This window comes from Pongo pygmaeus, chromosome X (genome assembly GCF_028885625.2).
Source record: "Pongo pygmaeus isolate AG05252 chromosome X, NHGRI_mPonPyg2-v2.0_pri, whole genome shotgun sequence".
NCBI classification, from domain to species: Eukaryota; Metazoa; Chordata; class Mammalia; order Primates; family Hominidae; genus Pongo; species Pongo pygmaeus.
The window spans coordinates 23,871,432-23,889,273 of record NC_072396.2 but is presented as its reverse complement, the minus strand read 5'-3'; the positions used below and the strand labels follow the sequence as shown (position 1 = coordinate 23,889,273).

The 17,842-nt window shown below is 46.2% G+C and overlaps 1 protein-coding gene across 1 annotated transcript in view; it reads right to left on the bottom strand.

Annotated features, from left to right (window-relative positions):
• The window catches only part of PTCHD1 (patched domain containing 1), a 65,907-nt gene extending 52,662 nt beyond the window's left edge, over nucleotides 1-13,245 (bottom strand). The window contains exon 1 of the mRNA XM_054472538.2: nucleotides 12,649-13,245. Within this exon, the coding sequence (XP_054328513.1) occupies nucleotides 12,649-12,999 (351 nt within the window). The 5' untranslated portion in view covers nucleotides 13,000-13,245. The remainder of the gene's footprint in view (nucleotides 1-12,648) is intronic.
• Nucleotides 13,246-17,842: the final 4,597 nt, after the last annotated feature.

The window sequence follows — 17,842 nt, the reverse complement described above, 5'->3', positions numbered from 1 at the left end:
ATGTACCACCATGCCCTGTTAATATTTTTTAAATTTTTTTTGTAGAGACGGGGTCTTGCTATGTTGCCCAGGCTGGTTATGAACTCCTGGCCTCAAGCTATCCTTCCACCTCGGCTTCCCAAAGTGCCAGGATTATAGGCATGAGCCACCTCGCCTGGCCTTCATAGTTACTTTAAATTCCCTGTCTGGTATTGAATTTAAATTCCCATATCTGAGTCTTGTTTTGATGTTTCCTTTGTCTCTTCAGAGTATATATATTTTATTTTGGCTTGCCTTGTAATTTTTTCTTCAAGACTAGACATGTTATATCAGTTAATAGGAACTAAGATAATAGGACTTTATAGGGAAGATTTATGTTAATCTAGGGGTCAGAATGTATTTAATGTTTGTTGTAGCTATAGGTACCAGAAGCTTTAATTTCCTCTACTGTCCTTGTTTTTGTCTCTCTTGTTGACGTTGGATTTTCCCACATACTTCTCCTCAGAGAGGGTCTGTGTCTTTTTGCTCTTTCAGCTGTAATCCACTATTATTAAACTGGAGCTCTGCTGATGTGGTAGTAAAGTGTGGTAAGGGGAAATTGCTATATAATCTTCCAATGAAATCTCAGTCTTTTAGTAGACCTGTGACCTTCACAAGTATTTCTCTAGTGGTATAGTTTTTTCCTGTCTTCTATTCCCTTCCCTGGCTGTAGTGCTTCAAATTGATTTCTTTGAATCCCTGACCCCTGTTGACTCTCCCCCCACCAACTCTTAGGTAAGGCAGAAAGGCTGAAGGGGCCTGAAATGGGAAAGAACCTAGGATAAAGTTTCAGAATCGTGCTCTGGTAAGTCCTTTCTCCTGGAGAGTAAGAATTTATTAATGGAGAACACTGGGTGCATTTCACAACGATAATATTGCTGATCCCATTTTATAGATGAAGAAATTGAGACCTCCCGGAGAGGTTAAGTGACTTGATCAAGGACACATTAATAGTTCACAGCCTCAAACACAAAACTTTGGGTTCTAAAGCAATGCTTTTTCCACTCTGCCCAAACTGGTACCCACTGAATTTTGGTTGCAACTGTCACCTCTCTCTGACAGCACTTGACATCAAACAGTAATTGACATTGAACATTAGCTGCCAGGGTCCTCCCTGTGACACCTTACCTCTGACAACTGACGACTCTCCTTTACCAAACTCTAGTCAGGCTCCTCTGAACCTTCTTCCCAACTAACCCTTGGCATTCAGATTTCCTTTTCTGTCTTTACATCATCCAATTTTAGGAAGACTTCTTCTAAATCCATTTGACCATAATCCCCCACCCTTTGTATCTGATCATTCTAGATATCTGATCAAATTATTCATCTCTGACCATCTCTCAGATGATATCTGATCATCCTGGCCAGCTTTCAGCAAGAATCCTGTCGGATTGGTTTAGCTAGAATCTGCCCCTTCCCCCTGATGTTTCCTCTTAATAATGTTGTATCCACTGACCCCATCCTGCTCCTTGGCTATAAATTCCCACTCTTCCTTGTCATATTCCGAGTGGGTCGGATCTCTCCCCTACTGCAAAACCCCACTGCAGTAGTCGCTATAGTATCTCAGTGGCTCCTGCTGAATAAACTCTGCCTTACCATTCTTTAACAAGGGTTTTGAGTAACTTTTTCTTTAAAAGAACCACAGTACTGGGACCCTGTCTCAGAAATGCATCATGTAGCTCCTGTTTGTGCCTGCTGTACCATCTGATTTGCTTTAAAGGACGTTCCGGAAAAGGCAAATGGCAGATGACCCTGTATGGGAAGTCGCTGGAAGAACGAAAGCTTTGGCAATCCCATATGTGGAGATGGTAGCAACGACATCCATGGTGTGTGTGTATTGTGGGGGAGGGGTATCTCTCTTCCTCCATCTCAGGGTGTCCTTTCCTCTACTCAGCCCCTTTCTCCTGAATTCCAACACCAGGAGACAGGCAGTAGAGTATGGCCCTCTGTTTAACATGCTTGCCTCACAGTGTAAACTTCAGATATTCAGATTTATTTAATACCCTTTGTAGAAGAGCTATTACAGCATCATTCAGAATTAAGTGCTGAGCAAACAACTTTTTCATCCTGCTTGTATCTTATTGGCCAGATTCCACAGAGAGAGACTGCATTTTTGGAAGTAGTCCTGGTAGCTAATTTCTAGGATACTTTATAGCAGTGGTTCTGAAAGTGTGGTCCCTGGACCAGCAAGAACAGCATCACCTTGTGAACCTGTTAGAAATGCAAATTCTCAGGCTCCATCCCAGACCTACTGACTCAGAAACTCTGAGGTGGAGACCACAATCTGTTTTGAACAAGTTCTCCAATGCTTATCTGCTCAAGTTGGAGAGCCACTACTTTAGCTTATAGAGGCAATTAAATAGGACTGAGTAGTCAGGATATACAAAGGTTCAGCAAGGTTCCTTAGATCCACTAATCTACTGCTCTACTCAAAATGTGGTCTGCAGTCCAGTAGCATCAACATCCCTGGGTGCTTGTTGGAATTGCAGAATGTCAGGGCTACTGCCTCAGACCTACTGAATCAGAATCTGCATGCTGAAATTCCCAGGGAATTTAGAAGTACAAAGTTTGAGAAGTACTGCTAACCCTCACTTACACAGAGGTTAATTTTGTTTGAAGAGATTAGGGATAGAGAACCAGATAGGCAGAGGAATCTTTTTTGGTGGATTTGAATGTGGAGCCTGAATAATTGTGGATTTCTTTTGGGATCCTATAAAAAGCAATTTTCTAAAGGGGTAGGTGGGGAAGCACGCTGAACTAAATGATCAAAATTCACAGTCTGCAAAATTTCGCAACATTCCAGTTTCAAAGGACTTTACAATTATCACTTTGCCTGGTGCTCCTGATCTCTGGCAATTCTGATGACACTCTTCCCTGTGAAGTGCTTGCAGATCTACTTATGTGGACGAGATTTCCCAGGGAAACACTGTAGTCATGTAAATTCAGTAAGAGAGGAGAATGATCAACGTTCTCACCTAAATCACTGGAGAATTCCTCTTTGGCATGCTGTGTTGTGAGATGTGGTGAGGAGAGCCCTGAAACCAGAGCCCGCAGCCTCTCAGAACCTTTAATTCAAAAGGCACTTCCCCGGGCAGGAAGTGAAGGCTTTTTTTGTGTGCAAAGCACCATCAGGCATGAAGAGTAGGTTCTGAGCCCAGAGGAACCCCGTTGGTGTGCTGGAATGCAATGCACCCATCCCCATCCGCAGCTCTGCCTGCCTAAGAACTTTCTGCAGGAAGAGGAGCTGCACGCTCAGCAGTAGGTTGAATCCAATTGTCTGTAATGACTCAGATGGAGTCATTAAAGACCAACAAATTGGCAATATGAGTATTGAATGTAGATTGAGCACCCATTATTGCCTGTTGGATCAAAGAAAAAAGTGGCTACATGTGTATTTACTCAACAGGCAATAATGGCTTTGAAAGAGCTGGCACATGTGAGGAAATAGCAGTCATTTTCAAAGTAAACAGTAATAATGATAACACACTTTACAGAAGGCTGTGGTTACACAGTGCCTTCACATACTTTATCTCATTCTATCTTTACCTTAAGTGGGTGAAAGAGATGCTGTTACACCCAGTGCAAATAAGGAGCCTGTTTCTCAGGGAGGTGAGGTGACTTGCCCAAAGATACATACTTAAGAGAACTGGAACTTGAACTTGGCTTTCCTGATTCTAAATCCAGTTTTCTGTTTACAACAGTTAAATTTGAGCCTTGCTACTCAGAGTGTGTTCTGCTGATCTGTAGCATCAGCATCACCTCAGATCTTGTTAGAAATGCAGACTTGCAGGTCCCACCCCAGACCCTCTGAATCAGTCTGTATTTTAGCAAGATGCCTAGGTGACGTGTGTGCATGTTAGAAAGTCTGAGAGCAATCAAACAATCTTTACTCAGTATGACTACCTGCCTATACCACAAGAACAAAAACAAAACCCAACAACTCAAACCTCATACAATTAAGGTATAAATATCACAAAATGTTCTTGAGCATTTATAATGGCAGCTCTATAGCAGAGATGCATTATTTTTTCTTGAGACAATTAGAAAGAATTGACAAAGCCATGGTATTAGTGACAGCAGGAGAGCCTCATGGAGGAATGGGTAAAGGAATCTTTATCTTCCACGCTGAAAAATTAGCAGTTTTAGTGTTTCCATTAAACTCACAGAAATATGCTGATTTTGTACCAGTATCATTTTCTTTTAAGTTTGCCTTTTAGAACAATACTTTCTGTTACTCTGGGCTAACTTTTAAGAAGAGTGGGACTGAGCAACATCAGAATGGTGATCTCCTGAACACTGGTGCTATGGTCAGGAAAACCACTTGTCCTTGAATTTTTCTTTTAAGTGTGTTTCCTATTTACATTTGAATATGGGTGTGGCCAATGTTTTGAGACTTTTCCTCAAGTGAATAAGGGAATGTGTAGTGTGGGGACCTGGTTTCCAGGGTGCTCACTGGGAACTGCACAGGGATCCACCCTCCCACTTGGAAATGTACCACTGAATGGAGACTGAGGTCAAGTTTATACCCTCCCAAACTGTACTTGGACCAGAGAAGGTTGTCAGATATTTGGTTTTCTAAGAATTTCTCCTTATATAAATGGCAGCAGATCTGGAAACAGAATGGATGCTTATTGCTTATGAACAAGTTTGAAACCAAGATTTATCAAGGATGAAAAATGAATATAGAGCAAAAGAAATCACATGGTCATGCTACCAGGCAAAATTATATTTGACCAAAATAAATCAATAGGGAGGCAGAGCACATTTTCCATCTTACAAGCTATAAACCAGCAACAATTTATTAAGCACCTGCTGCAAACTCCACATTATGCTAGGCTCTAGGAGAGATTTGGCAGTGTCAGACATTGTTCCTGCCCCTGAAGAGTTCATTATCTCTCTTAAGAGAAATGATCACATGACAATATAGCAAATAACATAAGAGTCTACAGCTCTGCATTAAAGAATGTGGATAAGAATGAAAGCCCAATAAATTTAAGGGAGAGAAGAAGCCATGAATCTGAGAAAGCCTCATAAAATAGGAGGCATGTGAACTGGTCCTTAAAGAGAGGAGGAAGGGCACTTTTAGGGAGAAAAACAAAAGTAGATGTGTGAAGATGGGGGCCTGCAGACTTTTGTATTCATAAAGGTGAGAATGAATATGTGCTTCTCAAATGTAGAGGTTTGGCATGTAAAACCACACATCCTGTTGGTGTCTAGGCCCTGTTTGGAGTCATCTTTACCAGCATCCACTGGCACTTGTCAAACTTGAGAATAACTAAATAGCTATGCTGGATGATTCTTAACTGTAAGCTTCATGGAGACAGGATCATAGCCATCTTGTTGAGTGAAGGGATAAATATCCATTCCTTAGAAACGGGGCCCTAAATCTCTAGATGTATAACTCTAGATGAATATAAGACCCTTAGGGCAGATGCTCAGGGTCCCACCCATATAGTCTCAGCTCACACTCACCTCTCCATGCTAAGGTTGCTTGCTACAAACACCTGTAACTCTGTACCCAATTCTTTTTTTTAAAAAAAAAAAAAAATATATATATATATATATGGCGAAACACAGCATATGAAAATGCCAGAAGTTTAATGCTCCCAAACGCAGTTGAATCAATCGATGATGGCTGGAGTTGGGGGAAAAAATATTCAGCTTCTTTATCCACAACTGAGATTTCTCCAATACATTCTACAGTGTCTCCCAGAGTTTCCTAGTGAGACTGAGCCCCAGTTGCCCACAGTAGACCCTTGCTTAATAATACTCTCTTGATTGGCGTCCTGCCACTCACTGTTTTACTTCCTCACTCCCCTATCAGCCTTTTCTTATATCACCTCCCAAGATAACCGACTGCACTTAAATAAATCATCTTAACTGTACTTGAAGCCTATGAATTAAACCTAAAGTGGAAGACCTAACAATGGGGATCTTTCAAAATAGCAGAAACAATATTCTCAAGAGGATTTCTTAGAGAGCAAGAAGATAAAAATAGCTTTTTCTATTCCTCACTGCCTCCTTTTGTTCAAAATACGAATTCAGAAGTTGCAAGCACAACATATTATTCAGGGCTTCCCGTAAGAAATAACAACTGGTGTTGATTTCCTTTTTTTTCTTTTCTTGTCTTTTAAAGGTTAGCGATTACTCACCTCCCCTGCTGGTCATTAAATCAGTCTGGCAGGATTCCTCGGTAGTTCTGTGGCCTTCCGGGTATGTGGAGGAGACACAGGCAGTGCTGCAGACAGGCCTGCTTGCTGTGATGTACTATCAAGCAGGTGACTTCAAAGGTCTGCTTTAAGCCTATCTCAAGTATCACTTGGGGCTCACACTGAGCCCCGAAATCAGGTACCAGATGGCACATCCCACAAAGTCAAAGTTGATCAGCTCACCAGCATCTCACATTTCCCTGGCTCTTGTGCCAAGGGACTGGAAACACTCAGGTAGAAAACAAATAACTTCTGTTAGCTTACTTCTCCTTCTCATATTTATAAGGAGTCATCAGTTCAATGCCTGACTGTCCTGTGAGGTTTATAGGTCTGGTGAATCCTGAGAGGCTCAGTTTTTGTGGTCATTTAAAATATAATCATCCTTCCCTAACTCTAATATGGCATCTATCAAGATGCCATGAGTCATTACAAAGGTGGGCTTCCTCTCCCACTAAGGCTTTATATCTAAATTTCAGTTTAATCAAAGTTTGTCTCAAATGTGTACCTAAATGGAGAATTAAAAGACTGCTCCCCAAATCTAAATGAGACAAGTGGGCATTTGACATACTAATCGCACAAATCAAATATACTTAAAAGAAGTCAGACAACCCTAGGATGAGACTGTGCTTAGATCATTCGGATACACTACCTACGAAATGAAAGGAGAATGACAACCCATCTCAGTCTCTCCTTAATTTTCCCCTAGTACAAAAATAAAGAGTAAAAGTCAATTGACTGACCCAGCAAATGCACAAATGCTGCCCTTTCAGGCCCAGGCTCAATCTTTTCTAAGAGTATCTGCCACTTGGATAACTCACCAGAAGGGACTGGACTGCCCAAGGCTTCATAGTACCTGTCACCAAACAAAGCACCCTGAGATGCTAAGAGAAGATTCTAGCATCAGCCTCTGTGGAGATGACCTTTAAGGTGCCTTCTAATCCCAAGGTTCTTTGATTCCGTGTTTCTTTGATACAAGCTCTTCTATTGTCATTTTATACTTGGAAAAGCAGAGAGGCTGGAATAGGCAACAAAGCAATGCCTCCTGCCTCCTCAGGCCGCTGCTCACAGTGAGGTCTTACACACTGTCAGAAGAAGCCCGACCTAAATGGGCAACTGCTACTGACTGATGCTTAAGGCATGCCAATAATGGGCACTCTAGCAATGGACAAGTCTCAAAGGCCAGTGTCAACTTAGCCACTTCGTCATTCAAGCAGTTATACTGCATTCAGTTTCTTGGGATCCTCTAAAGCAGGAGGGATTTAGACCTGAAGGGACAGAGGCATCGAAGAGAGCAAGATAGCTGCATTTTGGGGAAGATTACACTGGAAAATCTGGTCTCTGCTCAACTGCCCAAGACAGCATCACCTCAGAGGTCATAATATTTGTCCCCAGAGTTCTATGAACTTCTCTTTGGCATTTTTTCATTTTACATAATCAAAGTAGTAAAAAAAGAATCTTTAAAAAACAAAAGAAACATGCAAGGCAGAGAGTTTCTCCACCTTGGCACTATTAACATTTGGGGCTAGGTAATTTTTTTGTTGTGGGGGCTATGCTGTGCGTCACAGGATGTTTAGCCGCAAACCTGGCCTCTACCCACTAGATGCCAGTAGCACATGCCTCTTCCCCAAGTTGTGACAACCAAAAATGTCTCCAGCCATTGCCAGATGTCCCCTGGGTGGGTGCACGGTCAGCCCCGGTTGAGAACTACTGCCTTACAGATTAGCAGTATTAACTTCTTGAAAGTGCTCTAGTAATGAAATTTTAGACTACAGCACAGGAACTTTTAACGTACAGATAGCAAACCTCTCAGGCTTCGTGAGCCACAAATTCTGCTATATAGCCTTCTTGGTTTTTGTTTTGTTGTGTTTGTAATCTTTTAAAACTGTAAAAACTCAGTCTACGTTAAAAACTAGGCTGAAATTTGCTGATCCTTAGATTGTAGAGGAAGAAATGATGGTGATTCCCATAATGATTGAAAGTGTTGAGACAGCATTTGGAAAAACTATGATCTTGATCTAGCTACCCAGTCTTTGTGACCCTGCGCTAGCAGTTATGCTGCCCTTCTTGGAAAGCCTGAAGTAAATAACTTCAGGTTAGATTTTATTAACCTTGTTTGCAACTTAATTCTATTTAATGTATTTAAACATAAAAGGTTTAAGTAACACAGAAACTTGATATTTGAACGAAATGAAATCTCCTAGTAAATGGAAGAATGTTTGCTACGTGAGGATGCGTCCTTCCCATGGTTTGAAATAAAACATTCTGAGTTTCCCCTGAAGAAGAGGACTTTGTACAAAGGCAATTCCCCTACCCAATTTTCAAACTGAAATATGCTTTGATATGACTACGGGGGTTATCAAGGAGGGAAGAATGATATCTTGCAAAGAAAGAATCCTAGTAACTGTCTGTGAAGTTGTAAAAATAAAAATCTCACTATGTAAATACATTTCAAATTCGTTTTTATGGAATTTTCCTTAACTCATCACATAAATGTCTAAGTAAACTAGGGAGGGTCTATTCAACAAGTATTTATTGAGTAGCTATTATGTGCCAGGGACTGTATAAGGCACTAAAGTTCAATCAACCTGGACCCTGCCAATGAGCAGCACTCAATCAGGAAGCAGCTACATTCAATCATCCAGAGATTTTTTTTCCCAATAAAATCTTCTTTCTATCCTTGTATATTGTTAATTATAAGTATCTCATGCTTTACTTTGGGCATTTGGAGTTTCTGTATGTGGATTTCAATTGACACTAGACAGAATCAGTCAAGAACAATATTCTTATGATCCAATTACCACTATTAGAACAACTGGATGGGATGGGATATAAAACTTTGGTCAACTGTACTTCATTTGGATAACAAAAATGTACATTTTAAATCATTCCAGTAGTGTATCATATGAAAGTAAATTACAATGAAAAGAACACTGGGCTTGGAGTCCAAAACCCTGGGTCCAGTCCAGTCCTGGTTCTAGCCTTGTTTTTTTTCCCATGGACAAGTCAGTTAACTTCTAAGAAGTAGTTTTCTCGTATGTAAAATGGGATATAGCATTTTTCCTAATTTACTGTATTTAAACATACTGTGTGTTCATAACCTATAAAGTCCTATAAAGATGATGTCGTTATCATAAGTACTGGGCTGTACGGATTCTTCACTTTACATAGATGATTCTGGAATAAATCAAGAATTGTTTTGTTAACAGCCTGGATCAATTATCAAAGGGACCTACTTACACTTCATTTTAGGTGATCGCAAAGAAACGTATGTATAAAAGCTTGTGAGGCCCTACTTTGAAATTTGCTTTGAGATGAACATCATGGATCTTCTGTTAAAAGATATAATCAGCTAAATTTAATTTCCTAGGAAAAGGAAAACGTTTGAAGAGCAGCATTTATTTAAAGAGGTTCAGAAATTACTGCATGAGCCCTTATCAGCACCACCAGGTCCTACCCACTTTTGCCTAATAATGCATCTTTGCCCTGTAGCCTTCAGGGGAAAGCAACGCTGGGGGGAGTCATGCCTCACAGTGTGGGGTCAACTTCTATGCTACAGTGGTCAGAGTATGGTAATCATATCACTTGGGAAAATTCGAGAAAGCTCCTCCAAACCAGATCAGCTGGATTTTCAAATACAGATATTTTTCTGTAATACTCTCAATTACATTTAAAAACGTCAACCTGGCTTTTCGTTTTCTGTCCTCACTCCCTCCCAGTCTATTTTTTTTTTTTGTCAGCAAATAGTGGGACCAATATCCCAAGAAGGATCTCCTTCACTGCACAGGTACAATCCCAAAACATTAAGAGGCGAGAATGGGTCTACTCTTCATGCTTGAAGCAACACCCTACACAGCCCTACAAGTCACCTCCTCAGTTTTGTACTGGGGTCTGAAAAAGCCTCAGACCTGCTTATGCTCTGTCCACTTCACTTCATTTCAAATGTGACGCCATAAAACCGGCAGGGACTGTTCGGTGTTGTGTAGTGTTAACTGTCAATGCTATCCTTGATGCCAGTAACGAAGTATCAGAATAACACTAGTAACAACAATAACAGTGATTCTTTCACTCCTGACACCTTTTGTAAAGGACAAGTCATCATGTTTCTAAATGGAAAAAAAAAAAAAAAAAAAGTGCTCACTCCCACACTTTACATTACCATGACTAATGAAGGTTCATCTTCCTGTCCCCTGGCTCCATACCTACCAAAAGTAGGGGCTGGATGCAGAAAGAAAAAATTAAACATATAATTTAAAATTGAAGACAGTTAATGCCTTGGTTTCGTAAGTCCGTATTTTTATAAGCCGTATGAACTCATTTGACCAGAGAGTCATCAGCTAGAAATAAGTTTGGACCACTGTTAGGCTTGGTTTTGATTTTACTCAGACACCTAGAAGATGAAAAACCATCCCACTTCTTAAAACAATCCACTGATTTGACCATTGTCCTTTAAAGTTGCCCTTTAGACATGGAGGCAAAGCCAAGCCTCCGTCTCTCCAGTCTCAACCTTCCCCTATAGCAGTGTTTTCTGTCCTGAACTGATCAATATCAAGTAGGGAAGAAGTAATCCAGTTGAAAAGAGATCTGATGTGCTTGTTGATGTCTCATTAACCTTGAGAGTGTAACTGGTGACTGCCTGTCACAGTGGTGTGATGGTTTGTGAGGGGGGGAAAAAGGCAATGGAAACATCACCTTGAAAAAACACAAAAAGAGAAATATCATTTAGTAGATCATCAATCAAAAGACACGGCATTTCCAACTGTCAGAACTGGTTAAATTACAGTTTCCATATGCCCATGATGAATCTACTACGTGTTTTCTTGGGAAAGCTTTTGGAGCAGTATTTATCTGTGTCTCAAAATATAGTCACTAAAGTATTGAGAAAGATTTAAAAAACCACTTTGATGCTGGAAGTCTAATCATGAGAAAAACAAACATCTCGGGATTAATGTTATTAAGGTTCTGTGATGAGTAAATGTGTGATTTGTGTGCCATTAAAAATATCATGAGCCACTCAGTGTGGGAAGATCCTAATTCCATTGAGCCCCTAGTCAGATTCCCCTCATTACTAATTGCTGATTGATAACATGTCAACAAACGGACATAGGAAAATAATGGATGGAAATTAGCTCGTCTCTAGGGATAAACTATTACCTGTAGAGGAAAAGAAGAGGAAAGAGTTCCCCAGGTTTCCCGGCAGACTCCCCTTGGGATAAGTAGACTAGAAATCTAACTAGCCTCTAGTACCAGATCTGGACTAGAGACTCACACAAAACCATCACCTTCCATCCCTCTGCACCAGAGTCCCAGCTGGGTCTGGTTCTTGTCTGCCCTCCCCAAAGGAGAACCTTAAGTAAACAAGCCCTACAGTCCCCATCAGGGATTCAGATGGAACATTCTCACCTATTTTTACTTTTCTCTCTTGAGGTCTCCACTTTTCCATCTCTAGTCCTCACTCCTCTGCTTTTCTTAGGAACTTCCTGAAAGTTACCACCATTAACCTCACTTTCCACATCAAATTCCCAGCTCAAGCTGATGGCACAACCGGTTTCTGCGAGTGTCACTCTCTAACCAGCTGCTCGGTTTCCTGTGCTCTTCTCGGGGCCACAAAGCCTGGCTTCTGTTCTCACCCTTCTGGCTTTGCCCCTCACCCCCATGCTCAGATGCACCCAAATAAAAGTGGACTGATCGGTTCCCTCTTTTCCCAAAGTTTTGGCATTTCTTGAGGAGCTACTGTGAAAGACGAAGTAACTGCGAATTACAAACATAATTTCATACCCTGGAAGACAGAGATGGCTACCTCGCTCCGGAGAAGAAAGCAGCAGGGCAGCCCCCTGTCCTCGCCAGAGACCACACTTCTTTCTGGGTGGGTGGGAGGCATTTTCCTCACCATCCCGCCTCACATTCTTTTGTCCTTTCCCAACCTCCCCCGCCAACAACCGTTCCCCAAACACTCCGGGGGGCCAGAAAAAGGCAGAAACAAAACTGAGGACAGGGAGGGGTATCTCGGAATCCCCTCCAAGCATAGTATTTTGTTCTCAAGTAGTAGGACTTTCCAGAATGTCTTCTCTCTTTCTGTTCTTTCCTGGCCCAGTTACCCCAAAGCCTCCCCACCCCCAAGCCCACTGCGAGCAAAACAAGCGCACCGACCACAGCACTGTGGCCGCCGCCGCCCCAACTGTTGCAGCAGCTGCGGGGTGGCGGTACAGGCGACGCGGGCAGGGCCGGACCCGGACCCCGACGCTCCCTGTCCAGGAGGCTGGGAGGCTCCAGTCGGCCGCCCTGGTGCGCGCGGTGCAGGAGAGTCCCTGCGGCAGCTGCCTGGGCTAGGAGAGGTGGCGCTCTCAGCCGGGACCCCAGCGCAGTGCCAGCCCGACCGCGGCCGCGGCGCTGGCGGAGTCTGCCCGCACCCGTCCCCTCTCACCTTTAAGATCAGGTCGGTGTGATGCTGGTCCAGCATGTTGGCTTTCTGGAAGGAGGTGACGATGACCCGGCCGTAGCGCCCGGGGGTCTGCAGGTCCGAGTAGAGACGGTGCTTGGAGCGGTTGACCGGGAAGAGGCTGTTAACGAGGTTGCGCTCGATCTTGGCTAGGCTGTGCTGGGGCGCCAGCAGGTGCTCCACGCTCTCCTCGACCTGGTAGCGGCTGAAGCTGGCGCCGAGCAGGATGGAGATGAGCACCGGCGCCGAGGCGAAGAAGACAGGGTGACTGGCAATGAAGTGGCCGAGCCGGGAGAAACACGTCCTCAAGCCCCTGTGCAGAACCTGCCGCAGCATCCTAGAGCAGAGCGGGCGCGGGAGGAGGGCGAGGCGCACGCTCGGCGCGGGTTCGGGCGGCGGCGGCGGCGGCGGCGGCGGCAGCGGCGCCCTCGGCGGCGGCGACGGCGGCGGCGGCGGCGAGACCCTGTGCTCTCCCGGAGCCGCAGCACCACCATCGGGGAGTCCCGCGCCGCGCCTCGGGAGGGTCCCCTCGGGCCGGAGACACGCCCTCCTGCCCGCGGCCGCGCCCTCCCGGAGAGCCCCCCAGCTTGGCGGCCTCTGCGCCGCCCCCACTCCGCCCTACCGCGTGCGCCCTCCCCACCCCCCGCCGCCTCCCCGCCCGGGGGGCTCCGCGCCGCGCGGCCGCGTCCCCTCTCAGCGCGGGCGGGGCCCGGGGCAGCCCCCGCGGCTCGTCATGACCCCACTCACCCGACCCCCAAGGCCAACGACGGGGTGGTGCGGGGAGCGGCGACGGCGCTATCGCCAGGAGACTGCGCGCCAGCCCAGGAACACGAGGACGGAGAATTCCAGGCTACACCCAGTCCCCTCCCCTCCCTTCGCTCCCCTCCCCCGGCCCGGCCCGCGGAGCTCGCTCTCCCCTTCTCTGCCCTCCTCCGGGAAGACCCAGAGATAAATAAAGAAATGGCCCCGATTTTCCAAACAAAAAGTAAAGAGTTCTCCGGAGGGGGGAGGGGGCGGGTGTCGGGCGGACCCGCTCAGAGCCGAGTCTCTCCAGAGGCTGAAAGGAGCAGGCTGAAGACTGCGTGCGTCCCGACTCTCGCCAGGCTCAGGTGGTGGCGCGCACTGGCTGGTGCCGAGAGGGGGTGGGGAGCGAAGACGCTCGAACGTGGAAATCACGCCTCCTTCCAAATAAGAACCGTTTAAAATACCCCCAACACTGCAGCTTCGGCGGGACCGCGGGGTCCGGGTGTGTGTCTGGAGCACGTCCACTCAAAAGGTATCCGTGGAGAATCTTTCTCTCTGGCTCTAATTTAGGGTCGCTCCAGAGTGAATTGGGGCTGGACAGCTCTGTTGCACACCCCCCAACCTCCCACCCAGTCCTTTAGTAATAAAAGTGCTGATAATGACGGTCAGTCGATGGAACTGCCCGTCGCCTGGGCTCCCGGGCTCCCGAGCTCCGAGGCTCCCCGGCTCCCGGTTCTTCGCCCTGCCTTCTCTTCCTCCTCCTCTCTCTGTCGTCACCAGCAGGTCTGGGGGACCTTGTACGGCGTGGCTGGCGCGGGCGCCCCTGCGGTCGTAGAGTGTTTGAGAAAGGCTGGCCAGGGAGTCAGTAGCATTAATCCGCTTTTCTGCCTCACTCCGCCCTCTCCTCCCCTACATGCGAAGGTGTGAGAGTGGAGGGAACCTTATCTCAGACCAGGAGAGATACAGGTCTCCTAGCGTGTTGAGCCGCAGGGGGCGCGGAGGAGCCCGGGGGGCGCCGACGGCTTGGCAAAGTTGGGCGTGTGCGTGTGCGCGCCAGCCGTGAGCTAGCATGCAGTCACCGTGGTTCCCCTCGCACTCCCCCTCCAGAGAATTCCCCGAGAAGGCGGGCGCCGGCTTCGGCCCCGGGATAGACCTGCGGCGGCGGCGGGAACGGCCACGCACAGGTACAATTTAGCGCGTTTCATTTCGCGCTCCAAGCTCCTGGGTCTGTCCACTGCAACGCAGACCGAGTGGGATCTTGGAGTCTGGGTCACTGAGGCGCTCTCTCCAGCCAGGGGGATGGGATACAGGGCGCGGCGAGGGGTCCTCGGGCTCCGCGCTCTGAGCGCTCAGCCTCCCCATCCCAAGCCTTTGGTCACTACAGCTCAGCCTCCCAGTGCCAGGGGTCGAACGGGAGGCGGTGGCCCGCACTACGGAGCATAGACGTACATATTAATCAAAGCTGAAGGAAGACGGAATAGGGACAGGAGGAGGAAGGGTAGTGGTGGGGGAAGAAAGAGGAGAATGGGTAGGAGAATGCGCCTCGGGGAGGCATTTCCCTAACGTTCCCATTCCAGACTCCCCTACACCTAGCGGCCCTTCACTTCTCAAACTGAACTTGGGAACTTGCACGTTGGAAAGAGCAAGTCGCAGTTTGGGAAATCCTCCTTATTTGATGCTCTCCTCCCTTCCCCCATGCCGGACCCTCCTTCCTACCTTTCCTCAGCAACACCTGCTCCTGCTGCGCTGCCCACCCCGGGGGCGCACCTGCCCTGCTCTGCTTGTGCTCCCTAGATCCTTCCACCCATTTCTCATCCACTTTCTGTGCTCATCCTCGTTATTCCCTACACTGCTCTGTTTCCAGAGGCTCCCCGGGACGCCTAAGTCCAGCAGCTTCCAGCTGACTCCCCTCCCCCAGTATCGCCGTCCCTGGGAGGGACACATTGGTAGGGGCTAGAAATTCCCCTGCCACACTCCACTCGTGCCATTCCCCCAGCATCTTAATTTCTGCTCGTGGAGGTGCCGCTGCTCTGCAGCGCTTTGCTGATTCACCATGATCGCGGAGGGAAAAGCCTCACTGACTTGTGCCCCTGCAAGCGGCGAGGCGAGCTCGAGTGGCTGCGAGGGCACGCGCTTTGGGAAACCACCCACCATTGCGTAGCCGAGGTGCTAAATGACAGGGTGGATGCCCTGCGTGGCTCTCAGCCCGGGCAGACGGAAAGATGGAAGGGCGGGGAGGAGGGGTGGCGGTGGGAAATACTGCGAACCCAGCTCTTTGCGACTGAGCCAGCGGCAGCTAGTGTGTGGGCACTTCTCAGGAGGCCTAAAATCGGTCGCTGCACAGGGAATGAACAGAGCTGTTTCATGTGCCCCGATGCCAGCGCAGGGATAAAAGTAAGAGAAGGAAAACCAGCCGACAGGTCTGCTTGGGCGCCTTTAACATTTTGGCGAAGCTCTTTCATTCTGAAGTCTTTGACCCTCCGAATGGCTCCCTCCCAACCTCGGTTCGCCCTCGTCCTTTTAATGTCAGCCCTCACAAGGGCTGAAGAACGGAGTGCCCTCCCTCAGTTCCTGGGCTGAATCTTAGAGCGGGAGAAACTGCATTGCTCAGCTAGCCAGGGCGAGAGTGTTGTCCTCCCACACAGAAAAGGCCTTTCCTTTGGGACCAAGGCATTTGTTTCTAGTCCTCCCAACTCTATTCCTAACTGTCCTTATGTATATTTGGAGGAGCTTCTACCCTGTATGTTTCAATTTGGAGACAGAACCAACTGAGTGTGAACCTTGGGCCACCTTTTACTGCAGGCAATCCCGTTAGTGTTGTCTAAATTGAATTGGAGCAGCAGAGAGAGTGAGAGTGAGGAGAGAGGAAAGAGAGAGGAGAGAGAGGGGGAAGAGAGAGGGGAGAGAGAGAGGGGAGAGAGGGAGAGAAAGAGAGCCCACACGTAAGAGTGTAGGAAGGGTGTTGCCTCCCCCCGATTTTTCTTCTCTTTTTGTAGAAGTTCTGGGGAGCATTGCCTCCACCAACGACTTGGGTTTGCATTTGGGCCAATGACTTTGTGATCAGAGCTTTCACCAGTACGTTAATAAATTTTTACCTTTTTTGATTTAAAATTAATACATATTAATTTTAGACAATTTGGAAAGTAAGAACAAGAAAAAGAAGGAAACAAAAACACCTGTATCGGTGTACTCACACTGCCTTTCAACCTTTGTTGATCATTTATTGTACACACAGGCAATATAATATATAAGTTGAGGCTTTTGGTTCTGTAGCCACTGAGTTGAATCCTTGCTCCACTATTTATTAGCTAAAATACAATGGGTAACTTTCCTTCTTTATGGCACAATTTTTCTCTTCTGGAAAATGGGAATAACAATTGTACCAACCCCATAGAATTGCTATGAGGATTAAATAGATTAACGCACTTAAAACAGTGCCTGAAATATCACAGACATATAATAAATGATATTGGTTATAATCCTATTCTATACACATGTGTGAAAAGAAAATCAGTCCCTGGTATTCAGAAGCTAGCCTGGCACTCACAACTAAGTTTGGTGTTCTCCCACCGAACAGAAACCATTTCGTGAAACACTAATGTCAGATAAGAGCGTTCTGTAACTGTGATAGTTTAAGATAAAATTAGGAGCACTCCATAATCATATCTGAAAACAGACAAAACATGAACCCTGTCCAAACCACAAAAAATGATGAAGCATGTCATCCTGGCTAATATGAGGGACAGTTGTGGTCTTTTAAAAACAAATTACGGCTGGGCACGGTTGCTCAAGCCTGTAATCCCAGCACTTTGGGAGGCTGAGGCAGGTGGGTCATGAGGTCAGGAGTTCGAGACCAGCCTGGCCAACATGGTGAAACCCCGTTTCTACTGAAAATACAAAAATTAGCCAGGCGTGGTGGCCAGTGCCTGTAATCCCAGCTACTCGTGAGGCTGAGGCAGGAGAATCGCTTGAAACCAGAAAGCAGAGGTTGCAGTGAGCCGAGATTGCGCCACTGCACTCCATCCTGGGCAACAACAGCAAAACTCTCTCTCAAAAAAAAAAAAAAAAAAAAAATTACAGCTTTAGCCTCATTCTAGTCTTTCTCCCTCCAGAAAAAAGATTAAGACACTCAGACATAAAACTACCCCTGCTTCCTAATGGCACCCAATCTGGTGTAAGCCCCCCGTATATACAACCCACAACCTTCCCCCAAATTACTTAACACAAGCCCAAATCCTATAAGTCCTTTCTAACACCCCCTTCTTGAGACACCTCTTAGTTCTCCATGGTGTCTGTTCCTCACTGCAACAAGAAGGAAACCCAGTTTGGCCAACTACTTGGTGTGGTCCTGGTGGTCTTTGGCAAGAGGACACTGACAATGTATATACAATGTTTATTTTCTTTCTTTTCTAAAATTGAGGGTCATAGTAAAAAT